Source organism: Delphinus delphis, chromosome 15 (genome assembly GCF_949987515.2).
Source record: "Delphinus delphis chromosome 15, mDelDel1.2, whole genome shotgun sequence".
NCBI lineage: Eukaryota > Metazoa > Chordata > Mammalia > Artiodactyla > Delphinidae > Delphinus > Delphinus delphis.
In genome coordinates, this window is record NC_082697.1 from 77,905,127 (window position 1) to 77,923,719 (window position 18,593).

Sequence of the window (18,593 nt, forward strand, 5' to 3'; positions counted from 1 at the left end):
CTCCTGTTGCACGGCATGGGCTCTAGGCGCGCAGGCTTCAGTAGTTGCAGCGTGTGGGCTCAGTAGCTGTGGCTCGTGGGCTTAGTTGCTCCGTGGCATGTGGGATCTTCCCAGACCAGGGCTCGAACCCATGTCCCCTGCATTGGCAGGCGGATTCTTAACCACTACGCCACCAGGGAAGTCCCCACGGTAGTCATTTATGATCCTTTGTATTTCTTTGGTATCAGTTGTAACATCTCCTCTTTTAGTTCTGATTTTGAGTCCTCTCTCTTTTTTTCTTGCTGAGTCCAGCTAAAAGTTTGTCAGTTTTGTTTATCTTTTCTAAGAACCGGCTCTTAGTTTCACTGATGTTTTCTATTCTTTTCAGTCTTTATTTCATTTATTTCTGCTCTAATTTTTGTTCCTTCCTTCCTTCTACCAACTTTGGGCTTCATTAGTTCTTCTTCTTCTAGCTCCTTGGGGTGTTGAGTTAGGTTGTTTGAGACTTTTCTTGTTTCTCGAGGTGAGCATTTATTGCTATGAACTTCCCTCTTAGAACTGTCTTTACTACATCTGATAAATTTTGGTATGTTACATTTCCATTTTCTCAAGGTATTTTGTTGTTGCTGTTGTTTCTCTTTTTGATTTCTTCTTTGACCCACTGGTTGTTCATAACTTGTTTAATCTCCACATGTTTGTGAGTCTTCCACTTTTCTTCATGTAATTAATTTCTAGTTTCATACCATCGTGGCTAGAAAAAATATGCTTGCTATAACTTCAGTCCTCTTAAATTTGTTAAAATTTGTTTTATGGCCTAACATATGATTTATCTTGGAAAATCCTTATTGATTTTCTGTCTGGATGACCTATCCATTGATGTAAATGAGGTATTAAAGTCCCCTACTATTATTGTATTGCTGTCTATTCCTCCCTTTAGGTCTGTAAATATTTGCTTTATATATGTTAGTGCTCCTATGTTGGGTGCATAAATATTTACAAATGTTATACCCTCTTATTGGATTGACCCCTTTATTGTTATGTAGTGCCAATGTCTCTTATTACAGTCTTTGTTCTATCTAAGTATAGCTACTCCAGCTGTCTTTCGGTTTCCATTTGCATGAAGTATCTTTTTCCATCCCTTCACTTTCACTTTGTGTTATGTCCTTACATCTAAGGTGTGTCTCCCTATACCTAAATTACATTTTTTTTTGGTAATCGGGGTGCACACACAAGGTCACCTAGGGCCCTGGCTCCCCTCCCCTCCCAACTATGCACTGTGTCTACTCTTCTTCAGAACTCTTCTGCAGTGAGGCCAGAGTTCAAGCAGGCAGTCTGTCAGACAAACAGTCAGAGGGGACTGGGGTTTCCTCTTGCACTTGGCCTTGTGCAAACTTGGTCTTGGGCAAGGCCAGTAAAGTATGCAACCGGACCTCAGTTCTTGCACCTTCCCCCAATAGAGCTCACAGCCTTCAGTCCTATTTCTAGAAATACCAAGGGTGTTGCCCAGCCCGCAGCGCGACTTTGCAAACCATCAGTCCACTCCAAGCAACATTTATTAAGGGTGGCGAATAGCTAGGTGGGGCGGGGCCAAGGGCTGCCTTCTGCCGCCAAACCTCAGGCTCTATACATGTATATACAGGGATAGGGGCTGGAGGTGGGAAGAGCGTCATGTGGGGGCGGCCTCAGACGGCGGAGGCCAGCTTCCGCTTGGTGCTCTCGCTGCAGCGGTGCAGGATGAGGTCTGCGCTGGGCCTCGGGGGCACGGCCGGCTGCGGCTTGGGGCGCTCAGTCTCGAGCGATTCCTCCTCCTCTGCTGGAGGACAGCGCCAGCTGAGGCCCGCCCCGCCTGCTCGGCCCCGCCTCTCTTCACTTTTCAGGCCCCACCCCTCAAGGCCCCGCCTCTCATCACCCTCGATGCTGGCCACATCCCTCCTCACCTCCGGCCCGCCCCGGGGCCCGCCCCCCAGACTCAGGCCCTGCCCCCAGGCCCCCGCCCTCACTCACTCAGCACGCTCCCTGGGCTCCGGGGCCCCGGCCGCGCCCCGCGGGGGCGCTGCTGCAAAAAACGGACACTGTTGCGCCGATAGGTGTCCTGGCTGAGGCGCTTCCGTGACTGTTGGTGGATGCTGTGCGCGTTGCGGATGGACGACCTGGGCACAGCAGGACAGGGGCTTTGGTCAGCGCCCCACGTCCCTGCCCTTCCCGCGTCCCTGCCCGAGGGGACTCTCATGGCCACCCCTGGAGTCCAAAGACTAGCCCGGGGAGGTTGAGAGTGGGAAGGAGGCGGGGTGGGGGGGTCCAGCACAGCCTGGGCGGGGCATGAAGGCGACTGTCCCTCACCGACGCGGACCCCTGCCCTGACTCAGAGCCCAGGCCCATTTCCCACACCCCTCACCAGCCTCCAGCCTACCCCCTCCCCAGGAAAGCCCTCCGAACTGCCGCAGCCCTCACGGGCCATCCCGAGGACTCTAGGCATCGGAGCTGCCACCTCCGTCTCACACCTCTGCTTTCCCACCGCCCCCGTGCCAGCCCCAGAGAGGGAGCGGGGTGGGAGGGGGCCTCCATCCAGTGAGGGTGCTGCCTACCCCGCCAGGCTGAGCGCCCCTGCACCATCTCCCCTGCCCCAGCACTGCCTATCCAGGGCCTGGACAGACAGACGGAAGCCGTGGTATACCCTCCTCAGCCCCGCCCCGGGGGCTCTTGCTCACCTGCGGGGCGGCGCTCCCCTCTTGATCCGGCTTTGGGCCTGGTCTGTGTCCTGCCCTGCCTGTTGCAGGTACATGGATGGGAAGTAACCTGTGACATCTTCTTTCCTGCAACAGAGGCAGCCCTTGAGGCCTGAGCAGCTGCAGGGGCGGGGCCTCAGACATGGGGTCAAGGCTCCCTCTAAACAGTTGGGGGTCAAGGCAGCTGGGAGGTTGCAGACACGGCAGCCAACACTAGACCCTGCACCTGTATGCCTCAGTTTCCTCATCAATGCCACACAGGCCTTCCCAGTTGTGACGCTGGGAGGGGGAGGAAGTTAGCAGATCCATCTCCCCAGGGACAGGTGTTTGCTACAAAACATCTGCAATATTGTATTTGTCAGTTTTTTCTTTCATGGTGATTGCCTTCTGTGTCCTAAGAAACGTCTGCGTACCTCCAGGTCACCAAGTTCCCTTATGCTTTCTTCCAAAAGCTTCTTAGTTTTGGGTTTTGTGCTTGGTAAAATCTGTGAAATGTTCCAAATAAAGATGTATGGTGTGAGGCAGGGGTCTAGGTTCATTTTTTTCCCCCCATAGGGATATCCAGTTGTTCCAGCACCATTTGTTGAGAAGCTTTTTCTTTCCATTCTCACTACTGCATTTGGTAGTAAAAAAACAACAACCTTTGCATAATACAAACCTCACTCTGTAAAACTCTGATTCTTCTTGGCTGGTGGGAGACTCACAAACATTGTCTCAGGGCTGCATAATGGGGGTTAACTGAGGTTGGGTCAAAAAACTAATTCACTTTGCTGTACAGCAGAAACTAACACAACACTGTAAAGCAACTATATGCCAATAAAATTTTAAAAATAAAAGGTTGAGAAATCCTGCCTCAAAGTCCCCAGCCAAGGGCTACGCTGATGGGGGGTTGTTGTGGCCACAAGCTCACTGGGGTCACGGATGGGCCCTGTGACTCAGGGCTCTGAAATCGTGTGCAAGACCCTGGGATTCTGCTTTCCCCAGAACCAGGAAAGCAAGTTAGTATTCCTACGTTCACTTGGAGGAATAAACAGATGGAAATTGCAATGAAGGATTTTAAAAGGAAAAGGGATGACAGGGTCTGCTCTAGCAGCTATCAAATATAATAATTAATACAATTAATTGTGTTGCTGGAGAATGAATAGATGGACTGGTCAGGGGACGTGACCCCAAGTCACAAAGGAAAGGTGTGCCCACTCAGACAAGGACACTGAACCCTGAGACACGGGCAGGCTGGGATTATCACGAATCTGCTTCCAAAATGGAAACAGCCCAGAGAGAGGCAGTGACCTACCCAGAGTCACACAGTCAAGTCGGCACTGAGCCTACGCAGGCCCAACCCCAGGCCAGGCTGACTCTCAGGGCAGGTGCAGTGGGAGGGAGGGCACAGCTCTCCTACCTGATGACCCACCAGCCATCCAGGAGCTTATGAATGACCTCGATGGTTTCGCCCTGCTCCAAAGATATCTCATCCTCCAATAGGGCAGTGTAGGCTTCGATGGTGATGTAGGGCTCACCTGGAGAGGGGAGGGGCAGAGTGTGAAGCCCCCCACCAGCACGGGGCTCGCCACCCCGCCCCTCCTCTCTGGGCCTGGGGCTTCCTCCAGCTGGAGCCCAGGACCTCTCTCCTCCAGCCCTCCCCCCTCCTCGTGGAGACACTCTGGACTTGTGCCCTCTGCCTACTCTACCCAGGGGAGCTCGCCCGCTCCTACCCACCATCACCCACACCAGAGGCCAGGAGCACCCATGACTGCAGAGACCTGGCCAGGCACCTGCACACGAGGAGTGGCTAGGCAGAAAGTGCAGAGGTAGAGCACCCATCCAGTGGCACCTGAGCTACTCAACTCCAGTCCACTATTGGCATGTGGGGCTGCAGGCCCAATACACACGCCTTTCCCAATTTTTAAAGAGGAGTCATAAATCCATATAAAATTGTAAGATCTTTCTATTGCAAATTACGGGCAACCAATACTAAATTTTTTCAAACCCCACGTGGGACCCATCCAGCCCAGGGGCTGCCAGTTTTTCCATTCTAGTCAGTCATAATGCCCCCACCTCCAGGCAGCCCTCCTTCCTGAGCCTCAGTTTGGCTCATCATGCAGCTTCCCACTGGACCCAGCCCCAGGCTGGCTGCCACACTGTGTCCCAGGCTGACCTTATCCCCCTCACCTCTATTCTACCTCCTGGTTCCCCCTGTCCTGACCAAGGGCACCACCTCCTACCCCACCTAGACCCAACCTAGGGTCTCAGCCCTGCCTCCCCTCCTGCCCAGCCCACAGTCATGTCTGACCCCAAAGCAGTCACTTCTGGCTCTTCAATCCTGCCCCTCTCTCCCACCCCTGAGGCCAAGGAGGGGAGGGGCACCTTCATAGTTGGGTTCTGGGTCTTCTGCCTCATCGGGACTGTCCAGGGGCTCCAAGTAGGACGCCGGGACCCAGCCGCGCTTTGTCTTCATTTGGCAGAACCACCAGCCTGTGCCAGGGATACGGGGCGGTAGGTCTGGGCGGGCCTGGGAGCCTCCCTCAGCCATCGGCGGGGGGTAGGGGTGGGTGAGAGCACTCAGACACAGACACACAGGTGTCCAACACTCAGATCCAGAAATGTCACCTTCACCACACTCTACACCAAAATCACACGCACCAGTACCCACAGGGTCAGAGAACTACAGCTCAGAACCCACATCACACACATGGTGAGAAGTTCACCTGTCCACCCGGATATAACCCCCAGAGACGCACAGTCACAGCCCAGAATGTGTGCAGATCCCCAGAGCTGCCCTGGGGCACACTCTCAGAGAGAGGGTGACCCACAGTGTGGGGAGAACAGTCAGGGCCCCTGAAGGAGCCAGAGCCCCCCAGTGGGCCAGGCGGGGAGGAGGCCTGGGGCTGCCTGGGGGGCAGAGCCTTGGTGGGGGCCTGTAGCCATGGGCCCAGGCACCAGGGGAGGGCGGTCCAGGCTGGGCGGGGAGGCTGACCACTCTGGCTCTTCTCCACGACATCCACCACGTCGCCTGTGGCCAGAGCCATCTCGGAGCCTGAGCTCTTCTCATAGTCAGCGATGGCGCGGTACGTCTGCAGGATGATGGGGCCCGTGATGTCTGGGTAGAGGGAGGGCAGGGTGAGTGGACATTGTTGGCGCCTCGTCCTGGCTCTCCCCTGTGGGCCCTGTGTAGGCCACCTGAACAGGCACTGGCATCCCGTCCCCACCCAGCTCCGGACAGGCCAGGGGTAGACACGCCCTGTATACTGGAAAGCAGCAAAGACAAGCTAGTCTTCGCAGCCCTGCACTTATTGAGCACCCAGTGTGTTCCAGACACTGGTCACACACTTTACACACGGTCTCTTTCTCATTTGATGTGGGTAGCGAGCAGCCCTTCTCAGCTTCAAGGTGCACACAAATCACCCGGGGATCTTGCGGAAACACAGGTGCTGATTCCACAGGCCTCTGGTGGGACCTGAGGGGCTACATGTCTAACCAGCCCCCAGGCAGTACTGCTGCCGCCTGTTATGGGCTGAATTGTGTCCCTCCACCCCCAAATTCATATGTTGAAGCCCTAACCCCCAGTACCTTAGAATATGAGTGTATTTGGAGATAAAACTTTCAAGGAGGTGATTAAGGTTAAATGAGGTCATAAGGGTGGGACCCTGATCCAATAGGACTGGTGTCCTTATAGGAAGAGGAAAAGACACCAGGGAGCTGCATGCACAGAGGAAAGGCCATGTGAGGACAAAGCAACAAGGCAGCCGTCTGCAAGCCAAGGAGAGAGGCCTCAGCGGAACCCAAACCTGCCCACAACTTGATCTCAGCCTTCCAGCCTCCAGAACTATGAGAAAATTCATTTCTCCTATTTAAGCCACCCACTCTATGACACTTTGTTATGGCAGCCCGACCTAAGACACTGCTGGTCACTGGACCACACTTTGAGTGGCCCAGAGGACTTGACCGTGTGTCCCACCGACTGGCTGAGATCGTGCTCCACATTTAGTAGCTGTGTGTCCCTTGTCAAGAATCTCAACTTAAATCAAGCCTCAGTGTTGTCCAGTTGCAAAATGGGGATAATAGCACAGTTGTACCTATTTCATACTATTATAGAGATGATTACATGAGTTAATACGTGGAAAACATTTAAAACAGCGTCTGGCACAGGGTACGTGCTCGATAAATGTTAGGTAATGTTATTAATAATTATCGTGCAATAAAGACTAGATACTGTCATGCCCCTGAGTCACCCCTAAAAGCCACTTCTGCCCCTAAATCTGTTCATTCATTCAGCCAGAACATCCTGTAGGCTGTTGGGAGCCAGGGTCTGTGCTGGGCGCTGCAGCCATGGAGGTGAGCCCCCTTCACTGACCAGTGACCCTCAAAGACCCCAACACTTCAGTGCAGCCACCAAGACCCTTCACAGCTGCTCTCAACTCCTGCTCTTTTCCCTGCACACACCGAGCTCAGGGTCCCTGATGGTGTCAGCAGTCCCTTAGGGTGACCCTCCCTTGGCTGATCCTGGCCTCTCACCTGCAGCATTACTCTTGCCATCTCTGGGCATCAGGTATGTCTCTGGCTTTTTCACCCTGCATCAGAGAACAGTCTGGGTTAGATGCTTAGCTTCCCCTGGAGAACAGCATGCTCCGGGCAGACCTACGGAAGGACTTGCCAAGAAAGTTCCCAGAAGGAACGTGGGAAATGGGGGCCGCCGCAGAGAGAAGGTAGCAACTGGACTAGAAGGACAGGGCTTTGAGGAGGACAGGCTCTGCTCAGCCAGCCCGAGGAGGGGCCCCAGCCTCCTGCAGACCCAAAGGAGAAGGTTCGTGGGCCAGCTCCCTTCTGCTGGAGCCTCGAGAGGGAAGCCAACAGGAGTGGGCGCCCCTAACCCCAGGGCCAGTGGGAACTGCCCCGCCCAGGACCGGGGATGTGTTCAAGGGTCCAGAAGCACTGGCTGGAGCCCTGCTGTCTCTACGGCAGCCCTGTCCTCCAGGCCTCCCCCAGCACTCAGTACCAGAGGGGGACAGAGAGAAGGACCTTCCGCAGCACATTCCCGCGAGATCTCATCAGCATCTCTGATGCTGTCCACGCAGGGCCCTGAGCACAGGAGATCCCTGGGGCGAGGGCAGGCAGAGAATGAGGTGACAAAGGATAGGCAGGGGCCTGAGACAGGCTCAGGAAGGAACAGAGGCCACCGGCCCCCCACGTCCTCTCGGGGGCTCCACACTTCACAGTTTGTAAGCACTCTTCCCAGCACCCACTACTGCATCTGGCCCTCACCACCCGGTCACAGAAGGGGAAGCTGCTTTCAGAAGGCTCCAGGTCCCACCGCCAGGCAGCCTCAGAGTCAGGACAAGGACTTAGGACCTTAGACCCCCAGCCCACAGTGCCTCCCCCCCGACCCCCAGCACCCTGAGGCTCAGAGGGGTCCAGGTAGAAACTTGGCAGGGATGCTGGGGGTGTCCAGAGTTAGAATCCTGCCTCCTTGGCTTTCCCTGCTGTGTGACTTTGGGCAAGTCACTTCCCCTCTCTGAGCCTCAGGCTCCTCCTGTGTAACATGGGGATAGTCCCACCCGCTCCAGGCAAGGGTCTGACCACCACCTTTCCTCCTCCCGCCACTCACTGGCTGTCCGTGGGGAGCTTGAGGTCGTCAGGGCGCACCTTGAAGAAGTTGAGGAGGTGGGAGCAGCGGGAGATCTTGACAGGCAGGTTCATGAGTGAGTTGCAGTACTCGGTGAGGGTGCCCTGGCGGCTCTCAGCCACCCGCTGCCCATCAAACCACCGCGGGGCTGGGCGGACCAGGGAGGGGCACCAGAGGACCAGTGAGCACACTCGAAAGGTCAAGTCCGGAGAGGGTGGGAGTGGAAGGGGCAATTGGAGGGCAGGTGAGGGGAGTTGGGACAGGTGAGCCTGCCCAGGTGACTCAGGCCTGCTCCTCACCTGGCAGGTGGGGTATGATCCTGTTCTCTGACTTGATGTCCCCTGCCTCGATAGGAAACATCTCCTTTAAGGTTTTCTAGACAGAAAAGCAGATGTGAAGGAATCTGTTTTATTACAGCACTGTAAAACACAAAATTGGACATGACCTAAATACCCTTCCAATTGCTCAGGCTAGAAGCTCCTGGTGGCATCCTGGATTCTTCTTTCTCTTCCACCTCACATCCAATCCATCAGCAAATTCTTTCGGTTCTGCTCCCCAAATCTATTCAGAATCTGATTCTTCTCACTACACTTGCTGCCACCACCCTGGTCTGAGCTTCCACCGGGTCTGGTTATTATAACCTTCTTAGGTCACTCACCCCTCCCCCTCCCTTGTCTGTCCTCAATCCAGCATCCAGAGGGATCCTCTGCAAACCTAAGTTGCATCCTGTCCCTCCTCTGCTCAGAACCCTCCCTGCCTCTCAGCTCACTCAGAATGGAAGCCAAAGGCTCCGCATTGGTCTACAAGGCACCATGTGACCTGCCTCTGCCTGCCTTGCTCACCTCTCCTGCCCCACTCTCCCGCTGTTCACTCTGCTCCAGCCACCCTTGAATGCTCCAGGCCCACTCCTGCCCCAGGGCCTTTGCATGTGCGATTCCCATTCTTCCCCCACACAGATCCATAGCTCAGTCTCTCTCTCTCTTTCTCCTTCTTCAAGTTCTTGCTCAGATATCTCCCACTTCAGTGAGGCCTCCTCCCTGACAACTGTCCTTCCTTGTCCCACCCTTCCCACCTCCCCTCCCTGCTTTATTTTTCTCTGTAATTCTAAGGACCATCTAACGTACTATATAAGTTACTTATTTTTTTGTTTGTCTGTTATCCTGACTCCTCCACTAGAACATAAGGTCTACTAGGGTGGGCAAGGATTTGCATCTGTCTTTTATGCCTTTCAGCAGCATTTCCTTCTCACTAAGTAGAAAGTGCCTGGTACTTAGTTGGTGCTCAATAAATAGTGGTTGGATGAATGAATGAGTCGACCAATTAATAAAAGAAGCTAATCCTACAATGGAATAACCCAGAACAGTTTAAAGAGGTGAGATGAAGCCCCACAAAGTATCAGCATGGACTAGTCTCAAAAAATGTAACCTAGTGGGCTTCCCTGGTGGCGCAGTGGTAGAGAGTCCGCCTGCCGATGCAGGGGACACAGGTTAGTGCCCTGGTCCGGGAAGATCCCACATGCAGCAGAGCGGCTGGGCCCGTGAACCATGGCCGCTGAGCCTGCGCGTCCGGAGCCTGTGCTCCGCAGCGGGCGGGGCCGCAACAGTGAGAAGCCCGCTACAGCAAAAAAAAAAAAAGTAACCTAGTGACAGTAATAAGATTGAGAAAGAGGCAAAAAGCACACTGATGGCATTTATATGCACTACAGAAAATGCAGGCTCCACACTACTGCATGTTGTTTCTGTGCTGTGCGTGTGTGTGTGTGTGCGTGTGTGTGTGTGTGTGTGTGCGTGTGCGTGTGCGTGTGTGTGTGTGTGGCCACCCAGGGTAGGAGCTGGGACGGGATGTGAGATGAAGGGCGACTTCCACTGCTTTTGTAATGTTTTATCTCCTTTATCTTAAAAACACCTTATCTTAAAAACACCTTAGGGCTTCCCTGGTGGCACAGTGGTTAAGAACCCGCCTGCCAATGCAGGGGACACGGGTTCGAGCCCTGGTCTGGGAAGATCCCACAAGCCGCGAAGCAACTAAGCCCATGTGCCACAACTACTGAGCCTGTGCTCTCAAGCCCTCGAGCCACAACTACTGAGCTGACGTGCCTAGAGCCCGTGCTCTGCAACGAGAAGCCACCGCAGTGAGAAGCCTGCGTACTGCAACGAAGAGTAGACCCCGTTCCCACAACTAGAGAAAGCCTGCGCGAAGCAATGAAGACCCAACGTAGCCAAAAATAAAATGAATTTTAAAACAAACAAACAAAAAAACGCCTTATAGCAAACGGCCCAGTGTTATCAGCTGTGACTCCAGGTGCTGGGTGTACAAGGCTGGTTACAGTTTTCTTTGCATTTATCTGCATTTCACTTTAAATAATTCACACAAGAGAAGTGCAGGAACCTGCACGCTTCCTGAAGCCCCTTCCCTGGTTAAGGAGGGCCCTGCGTGTGGAGTGGGCCCTGGGGGAACCCATCTGGCTTTTGTGGCCCCTCCATCCATATGACCCTGTCTTAGACCAGGACCCAGCACTGTGTGCACTGTGACCCCCGATGACCACCCCCAATTTTGTCCAACCAGCCACTGGTGTTGGGAACCCTGAGGGATTCTCTCATGTAAACCTTGGTGATAACAGGCACCCACAAAGCAAGAGGACCCGGTTTCTTGGGTGTCGGGATCATCCGCCCTCCTTCTAATCCACCAGGGGTCCTCATCAGGCCAGTGACGGTGAGTGAAAGAGCAAGCTCCTAGGATGACACCTGCGGTGGTGACACTGGCAGGCTGTCCCCTGCAGGGACAGAGCAAGCAGGGCCCTTGAGACGGCCCCCTTGAGATCCTATGGAATGGGTGCAGAGTTTTGGTTTGGGAAGACAGACGTATTCAGAAATGGGTGGTGGTGTTGGCTGTGTGACATTGTGAATGTGCTTGATGCCACTGGCTTGTACACTTAAAATGGGTAAAGTGGTGAATGTATGCTATGTATACTTCACCAAAATAAAAACTGCTTTAGTGCTTTTTAAAGTTAAAAAAAATAATGCCCCCTTATCTGTGGGCTGGAGGGGACGGGGGGACTCTGGGTTCCTCAGCTCCTGGTCAGCACCTAGGCCGCTCCCCTCCCCAAAGGGCAGAGCTGGGACTGGGTGTGGCATCCCCTCCCTGGACCCCCAACACAGGGCACTCACATGGAATTCGTAGATCTCAGTGAAACGCCGGTAGACCACCTTCTCAGACAGGTCCTGCCATTTCACCAGGAACATGTAGACCTGGGGGGCGGTAGAGGTGGGGCATCTCGTTCAGCCATGCACCTGGGCAGCCCCCCACCCCATGGTGGAAGCCCACAGGACTGGGGGTGGGAGGGAGAATGCTCTTTGAGGTAACCTGGGCCATAGAAAGAGCACCAAGTTCGTGGTCCCCAGGGTAAGAGGAATGACTTCTCTCAAATTAACTCAAATTCATCTGTAAACTGGAGGTAAAAGTAGGACCTCACTGCTAAGGCTGGTATGAGAGTTAACAGAAGGTAAGATACAGAAAGGGCTGGCCTCAGACAACACAAGAACTCAGTAAGCTGTTGTATGGTTCCATTTCTATGAAATGTCCAGGGAGTTCCCTGGTGGTTCAGTGGTCGGGACTCTGCACTTTCACTGCCAAGGTCCCAGGTTCAGTCCCGGGTCGGAAAACTGCGATCCCACAAGCCACGCATGTGGCCACACACACACACACAAAAAAAATGTCCAAAAGAGACAAATCTATTGAGACAGAAAGTAGATTAGTGGTTGCCAGGGGCTGGGTGGGGCTGGGGGTAAGGGGGCTGAGGTTTGACTGCTAATGCGTATGGGTGATGAAGAAAATCTTCTAGAATCAATTGTAGTGATGGTTGTGCAACTCTGTGAGTATCCTAAAAACCACTGAATTGTACAATTCACATAGGTTAATCGTATGGCATGGGAATTATATCTCAAAAAAGCCATTATTTAAAAACAAACAAGAAAAAAACAAAACAAAAAACCTCAGGAAGGAAAAATAGGCCTGCAAAAATAGTTAGGAGAATACCACTCAGCCGTAAAAAAGAACAAATTACTGCTATGTGCAACCATGTGGATGAATCTCAAAATCATTAAATTATGCTGAGTGAAATAAGCCAGGCGTGAAAGGCTACATATGATTCCATATCTATGACATTCTAGAGCAAGCACAACTAAATTAAGGTGGAAAAAACCTGGGGATGGGGAGGAATGACTGGGGTGTGAGATGGGGTGATGGTCACGGTCTACATCTTTTTCTTTTTATTATTTTTTATTTTTTACAGTCTACGTCTTGATGAGAGTTTGGGTTACGTAGGCAGATGTACTGTCAGATCTCAGCAAATGTATCTCTGAGATTTGTGGGTTTCATTTTACATAAATTTTCCATCAAAAGAGAAAAAAAACTACAGAAAAATACTGAACTCTAGTTGTGATACGCATGCTGAAGTACTGGGTTGGCCAAAAAGTTCGTTCAGGTTTTTCTGTAAGGTCTTAAGGGAAAACCGGAATGAACTTTTTGGCCAACCCAACATTTAGGAGAGTGTACTGATGTTTGTAATTTGCCTTGAAATGCACCAAAAATAAGATAGATTGATGGGTGGATGGATGGATGGAGGCATACATGATAAAGCAAGTACTATAGGAAATGTTAATGGTATAATCAAGATAGTAAGCATATGTCTGGTTGGGTTTGGTTTTTTTTTTTTTAAATTAATTATTTATTTTTGGCTGCGTTGAGTCTTCGTTGCTGTGCACAGGTTTTCTCTAGTTGTGGCACATGGGGGCTACTCTTTGTTGCAGTGCACAGGCTTCTCATTGCGGTGGCTTCTCTTGTTGCGGAGCACGGGCTCTAGACGCTTCGGTAGTTGCAGTACACGGGCTCAGTAGTTGTGGCTTGTGGGCTCTAGAGGGCAGGCTCAGTTAGTTGTGGTGCACAGGCTTAGTTGCTCTGCAGCATGTGGAATCTTCCAGGACCAGGGCTTGAACCTGTGTCCCCTGCATTGGCACATTCTTAACTACTGCACCACCAGGGAGGTCCCTGGTTGGGTTTTTTGTTTGGTTTTGTTTTGCTGTAAAATTTTTTTCAACTTTGCTGTATATTTGAAGTTTCTCAGAATAAAATCTTGGGGAATAAAAAGAATAGCTATCAACGGGGATGATAAAAATGTTCTAAAAATTTAGATGGTTGTGATAGTTGAAGAACTTTAAATATACCCAAAGCCATAGTGCACTTTAAATGGGTGAACTTGCTAATATTTTACATATTTAGAAGTAAAATTAAATCAACAAGGATTTTTTTAACTTTAAAGTTGGAAACAAACAGAAACAAATGAACTTAACTATATATAAAATGGGTAATAACCTAAATATTAAAGGAAAATGGAAAAGAATCCAAGTAGCTTTTAGTTGCAGCACTTTCAGTATTCTCAGTCCAAAAGGACCAAAAGAACTGCAAAGAAAACTTAAATTTGACTTAATAGGTTAGTAGGTTTATCGTTAATAGTGGTGTGGGTGTAATTATTCTGAAACAAGTTTATGTGTATTTTAGAATTGAGCAGAAGAGTGAATATACTGATCTCGTTGGGAGCCAGGGTTCCTGCAGTGAGAAAAAGGAGCTACATACATAAAGTGATGAGAAGCACGGATGATATGAAATAGCTATTTCCTCCAGTCTGTCCACTGGAAAGGCAGTCATGAGCCATGACACCTTGGTGGCAATGAGCACACCTAGCTTCCAGATCTTGGGTTCTAATATCACTCCCACTAAAAAGAACCAGGGCTCTTTAGTGAAATGCTTGAGTCCAGGACTAGGGCTGGGAAAGTCCAAGTTAAGCTGGCCCACTTTGTGCCATGAGAATGTACCCAGGTACCCTGTCCCCCACCGCCCCCGCCGCAAAAAAAAAGAATGACAGGATATATTAAAAAAAAAAAAAAAAAGTACAGAAGCCAGCCTGAAGGAGCTCCAGTCACCAAATCTGGGACATTCTGAGCATCAAAATAAGTAATGATGGTATTGGATTATAACTCACTGAATAAAACAGGAATCCATGGATCTATACTGACATAAATAAGGAAGAAGGGAAGACACAGGAAAATGTTAACTAATAAATGCAGAAGGACCAATAGAGTTTAAAAATCATTATTTGGCAATCATTATAGTAATGTGATTCAGGAAAGAGTCATACAGATACTATAAGGCACAGGATATTCACACAGCTTTACATAACCTCCCCATAGTTTAGTTATTAATTACAAAGGGGAAAAGAGTAACTTTACAGCAGAGAAACTTGGAGGACACGTCCAGGACTCAGTGATCAAAGTTAACATCACCAATAAAGGAACAAATCAAAATCACCTGCCACCTGATACGATCCATGAAAAGAACGTATCAATACTTCTGGGGTGTTCCTGCATCACTAAGATCTAACAAAGTATCAGACACACCCGAATCGAGGGGTGTTCTGCAAGATAACTGGCCCCAACTCTTCAAAAAGTCAAAGTTGAGAAGGAAAAAGACCCATTAAGACTGATCCGGATTTAAAGACGCCAAAGAGACATGACAACTCAGATGCAACAGGTGATCCTGGATAGTTTTTGTTCGTTTGTTTTAATTTGTGTGATCCTGGATTGGATCCTTGACCTGAAAAAATTTTCCTACGGAGGGACAAGAGGACAATTGGCAAAATCCGAATAAAGTCTGTGGGTTGCATAACAGTGTTTTATCAGTGTTAATTTCCTCATTTTGACACCTTTGGTTATGTAAAAGAACGTCCTTGATTTTAAGAAATACACACCTGTAATAAATACTTAGAGGTAAAGAAACACAGTGTCTCCAAATAACTCTCAAATGATTCAGAAAATGTATATTCAGAGAGAGAGAAAGCAGGAGGGACAAAGGGACGGAGGGGGAGAGACAGAGAGTGAGAGAAGGAGAGAGGAAATGTGGGTGAAGGAATATTGGAGTTATTGGTGTTTTGGGGGACATTTCTGTAAATTTGAAATTATTTCAAAATTAAAAGTTAAAAAAGCAGGGTCTTGGCACATACACTCCAAGTGCCAATTTACTAATTGGATCCCTCCCTGGCCTTCCTCTGGGTTTGGGGACCCTGTGATGGGATGGCCATGTCTGGGCCTGCACTCCTCCAGCTCCCCCAGGGCAGGAGGGGGGACTCCTCTGGTCCCTGTGGTGGTGTCACCCTACAGGAGGGGTCACGACTCTAATGTAACTGATCGCCACCAGGGCGCTCTCCCGAGGACCCTTCCCAGAGGGGCCGCGGGGACACTCGCCGGGCGCGGAGAGGGGACGCCGGGCTGCGGCGGGAAGCAGGGCGTGGGGTGGGCGGGCGGGGGCCGGGGGCCAAGCCGCTGTCCTCGCACCGAGGGCCCGGGTGGCGGCGCGCACCTTTTGAAGGGCGCACATTGACTGCGGCCCCGGCGGGCGGCCTGAGGCCCAGAGCCGGGGAGCCTTGGCCGCGGCCCCGCCCCCTCACCCCTCGGCCGCCCGCGTCTCGGGCCGGGAGTCCCGGGGCTGCGCGGGGACCGGCACCTGCGCCCCGCCAGTCCTGTCCCCACGCGCAGGGCGCCTCAGGCCGGTACTCACGTAGTGCTGGCTGGGGACGTAGCGCTTCTCGAAGCCCAGGAGGGCGATGTGGCGAATGAAGGGGTCCCCCATGGCTGGGCTGCGTGCGGCCCCCTCTTCTCCGGGGCGCTGCGGGCTGAGACTTAAATAGGCTGGAAAAAGGAAGTCGCCTCTGTCGCGGCGGGGCCGCGGGCAGGAGGGGGCAGGGAACGTGCAGATACGGTTTTGCTTCTTCTTTCAGTTTCTGGGCTTCCTCGGGTTCCCGTGGTGCGGACATAGGTGGCCTCACGCACGCAGTTGTGCGGGGACACGCCCATCATTGTCCCCTCCGTGGCCCACAGGACCCCGCAGGAGGGTTGCCTGACTCCCTGCTCTCTCCTCCTGGCTCCTCTGAACCAGCCACGCTGGCCCCTCTGTTCCAGGTGCTCCCATCTCAGGGCTTTTGCACAAGCCATTCCACCTGGCCCGTCTCCCACACACCTGTAACTCCCACCCTCCTCTTCTACAGGTTTCTACTCAAAGGGCACCTCCTCTGAGAGGCCTTCCTTGATATAAACTTCACATAAAATAGCAAAACTTCATGCGGACCCCACCCCTCTTTCCTGCTTTTTTTTTTTTTTTCCAGATCACTCATCACATTTTTGTTTTTACAGTGTCTTTCCCTACCAGAATGTGAGCCCCATGAGAGAAGGGTTTGGCCTGTTTTGACAAGGGCTCTGGCCCCAACCCCTAGAGCTGGTGCCTGGCACACAGTGGGCCCTCTGTAAGTATTCGGGTAGTAACTGCATCACTCACGAAGTGATTGATGGAATGAATCCTCCAGGGGAGCGTGTGCAAGCCTCAGGTGTACATCCCGGGTGACTGTGGCTGAGGGCAGGGGCAGCGGGGCAGACTGAGTGAGAACCGTGTTCAAATCCTGATCAGAGAATGGCCGCTCAGAGCAGATGTGGTTTCCTCTTGAGTGAAAGGGGGCTCCCAGCTCTGATGAGAAGGGGGAGAAGGAGATTTGGGATGGAGGGGTGAGGAGGACAGCAGCTTGCTGGGGGAGAGGCTGGGGCCTCTCTCACTAAAGCCTGGGGTGCTTGGCCAGGTAGATGGGGAGCCTGGGGGGCTCAGAGGTTATAGAGCTGGTTCAAGGTCACGCAGCAAGTGGCCTTAGACCCAGGCAGTTCAGCTGCAGGCTCAGGTGGGCAGGGCCAGTTTGTGGCCCAGATCCCCAGATTCCAAGATGGAGAGATGATGGCAAAGCCCATCAGCACTGGGAACACTCTGAGAGCCACAGGTCCCCCTGGACCGCCAGGGGTGAGGGTTGCTCTCTGGCAGGGGATTTTATCTAGGAAGCCTGGCGTCCATCTCCTCTGCTCTGAAAGGTCTGCTTGGCAGGTCCCCTCTGGTCACTGCTGCTCCCCGATCACCCTGAGGTCACCAGCCCTGGGTGTGACCAGCCTTGCAAGTCCTTCCTCTGATCATTTCCATTTACACATCTAGGATCTTCCTGCACAGAAGGATGATGCACTACTCGGCAATGGGCAGGAACTACCGGACACAACACGGGTGAACCTTCCAGACACAATGCGGGGATAGAGAAGGCAGACACAAAGCACACCTGCTGCAGCATGCCATTGACACCAAGCTCAAAAACTGCCCATGCCAGTCAGCGGGGTTGGAAGCCAGGGTGACCTCCAGCGCGGGGGTGGGTGGGTGGGGGCAGCAGTGAGTGGAGGCAAGTAGGAGGTGGCAGGTGATTTGCTCTGTTGATAAGGATGCCATTTCCACAAGTGCACTCACTTTCTGAAAATTAACCCAGCCCCAGGCACGTCAGTTTCATGCACGGCCCTTTTTCGTGGGTGTGTTGTACCTCAAAAGAAAGTTGAAAGCAAAGAACATTGAGTGGGATCACATGATGGATGGCAGTCCTCACTTAATTCCACATCAGTGGCCCCTGCAGCACAAGGCCCTTGGCTCACAGCTGAGCGGCTGTCCTTTCATTACTCACTAAATGCCCCCTCCCTGAGGGACGCTCAGCTTGTCTCTGGTCTTCCCCGTCCCATGTGGTGCTGCCTTGGGGTCCCCACACAGAGGTCAGACTTGCAGCACTGGCTCACCTGGGAAGGGTAGAGGAAGTGGCTGGTGGGGCTGGCTGCAGTGGTACCCACCCCCCACCCCACCCCACCCCACCCCACCCCCCCCCCGGCGCCAGGTCTGGTCGTGGCCCGGGCACTTCCTTCCCTTCTTCTCAGCGGTCTTTCCACTCTTGCATAATTGCCCGGCCAGGCTGCTCTGTCCTGCAGACACCAGGCACAACTCAGCGGCCCAAGCCATCAGCTGCTACCTCTCTACTTCCCTCCTATGGTCTCCCCAAACGTCGCCTTGCTCCTTACCGCGCCCAGGCAGAGCGCAGGTGTACAAACCATGAAGTGCTAAGAACTCATGCTTACCTTGTAAGGACCTCCGTGAGCAGGCTCACAGCCTTTTGTTGGGATGAGATAGATTTACTTGAATGCATGGGTGAAACAAGTGAGTGACCAAATGCTTAATTTTAAAAAATGAACAAAACTGGAGGTAATTAATAAATAAGTTTGTTTTAGCGGGGGAGATACCAACTTAAAAAGTTTAGAACTTTCAAATTGTGAAATTATAGAAAACTGCAGAAAAATGAAGTTTAACTAAACATAAAATTT

General features: G+C 52.1%; 1 protein-coding gene across 2 annotated transcripts; it reads right to left on the minus strand.

The window, feature by feature from the left end:
* Nucleotides 1-1,524: 1,524 nt before the first annotated feature.
* Nucleotides 1,525-16,296, minus strand: NCF1 (neutrophil cytosolic factor 1). 2 transcript variants are annotated; one of them, XM_060033129.1, is made up of 11 exons: nt 15,934-16,296; nt 11,493-11,573; nt 8,625-8,700; nt 8,308-8,473; nt 7,218-7,273; nt 5,680-5,802; nt 5,070-5,177; nt 4,105-4,222; nt 2,688-2,792; nt 1,984-2,129; nt 1,525-1,789 (listed from the first exon to the last, which is right to left on the minus strand). In XM_060033129.1, the coding sequence occupies exons 1-11, from the start codon at nt 16,003-16,005 to the stop codon at nt 1,662-1,664; spliced, it is 1,179 nt and encodes a 392-aa protein (XP_059889112.1). In that variant the 5' UTR covers nt 16,006-16,296; the 3' UTR covers nt 1,525-1,661. The 2 variants fall into 2 exon arrangements, with proteins under 2 accessions (XP_059889112.1, XP_059889111.1); XM_060033128.1 differs by having other exon boundaries at nt 1,525-1,792.
* Nucleotides 16,297-18,593: the final 2,297 nt, after the last annotated feature.

What these genes read in the sequence shown, in the direction of transcription:
- NCF1 (XM_060033128.1), bottom strand. Translation starts at nt 16,005, where the DNA reads ATGGGGGACCCCTTCATTCGCCACATCGCCCTCCTGGGCTTCGAGAAG. An exon ending in CCCAGAACCCAACTATGAAG is followed by an intron (nt 4,223 to 5,069) that starts GTGCCCCTCCCC and finishes TCCCCTCTCCAG; the next exon opens with GTGAGCCCTACATCACCATC. An exon ending in AGGGGAGCGCCGCCCCGCAG is followed by an intron (nt 2,130 to 2,687) that starts GTGAGCAAGAGC and finishes TGCTGTGCCCAG; the next exon opens with GTCGTCCATCCGCAACGCGC.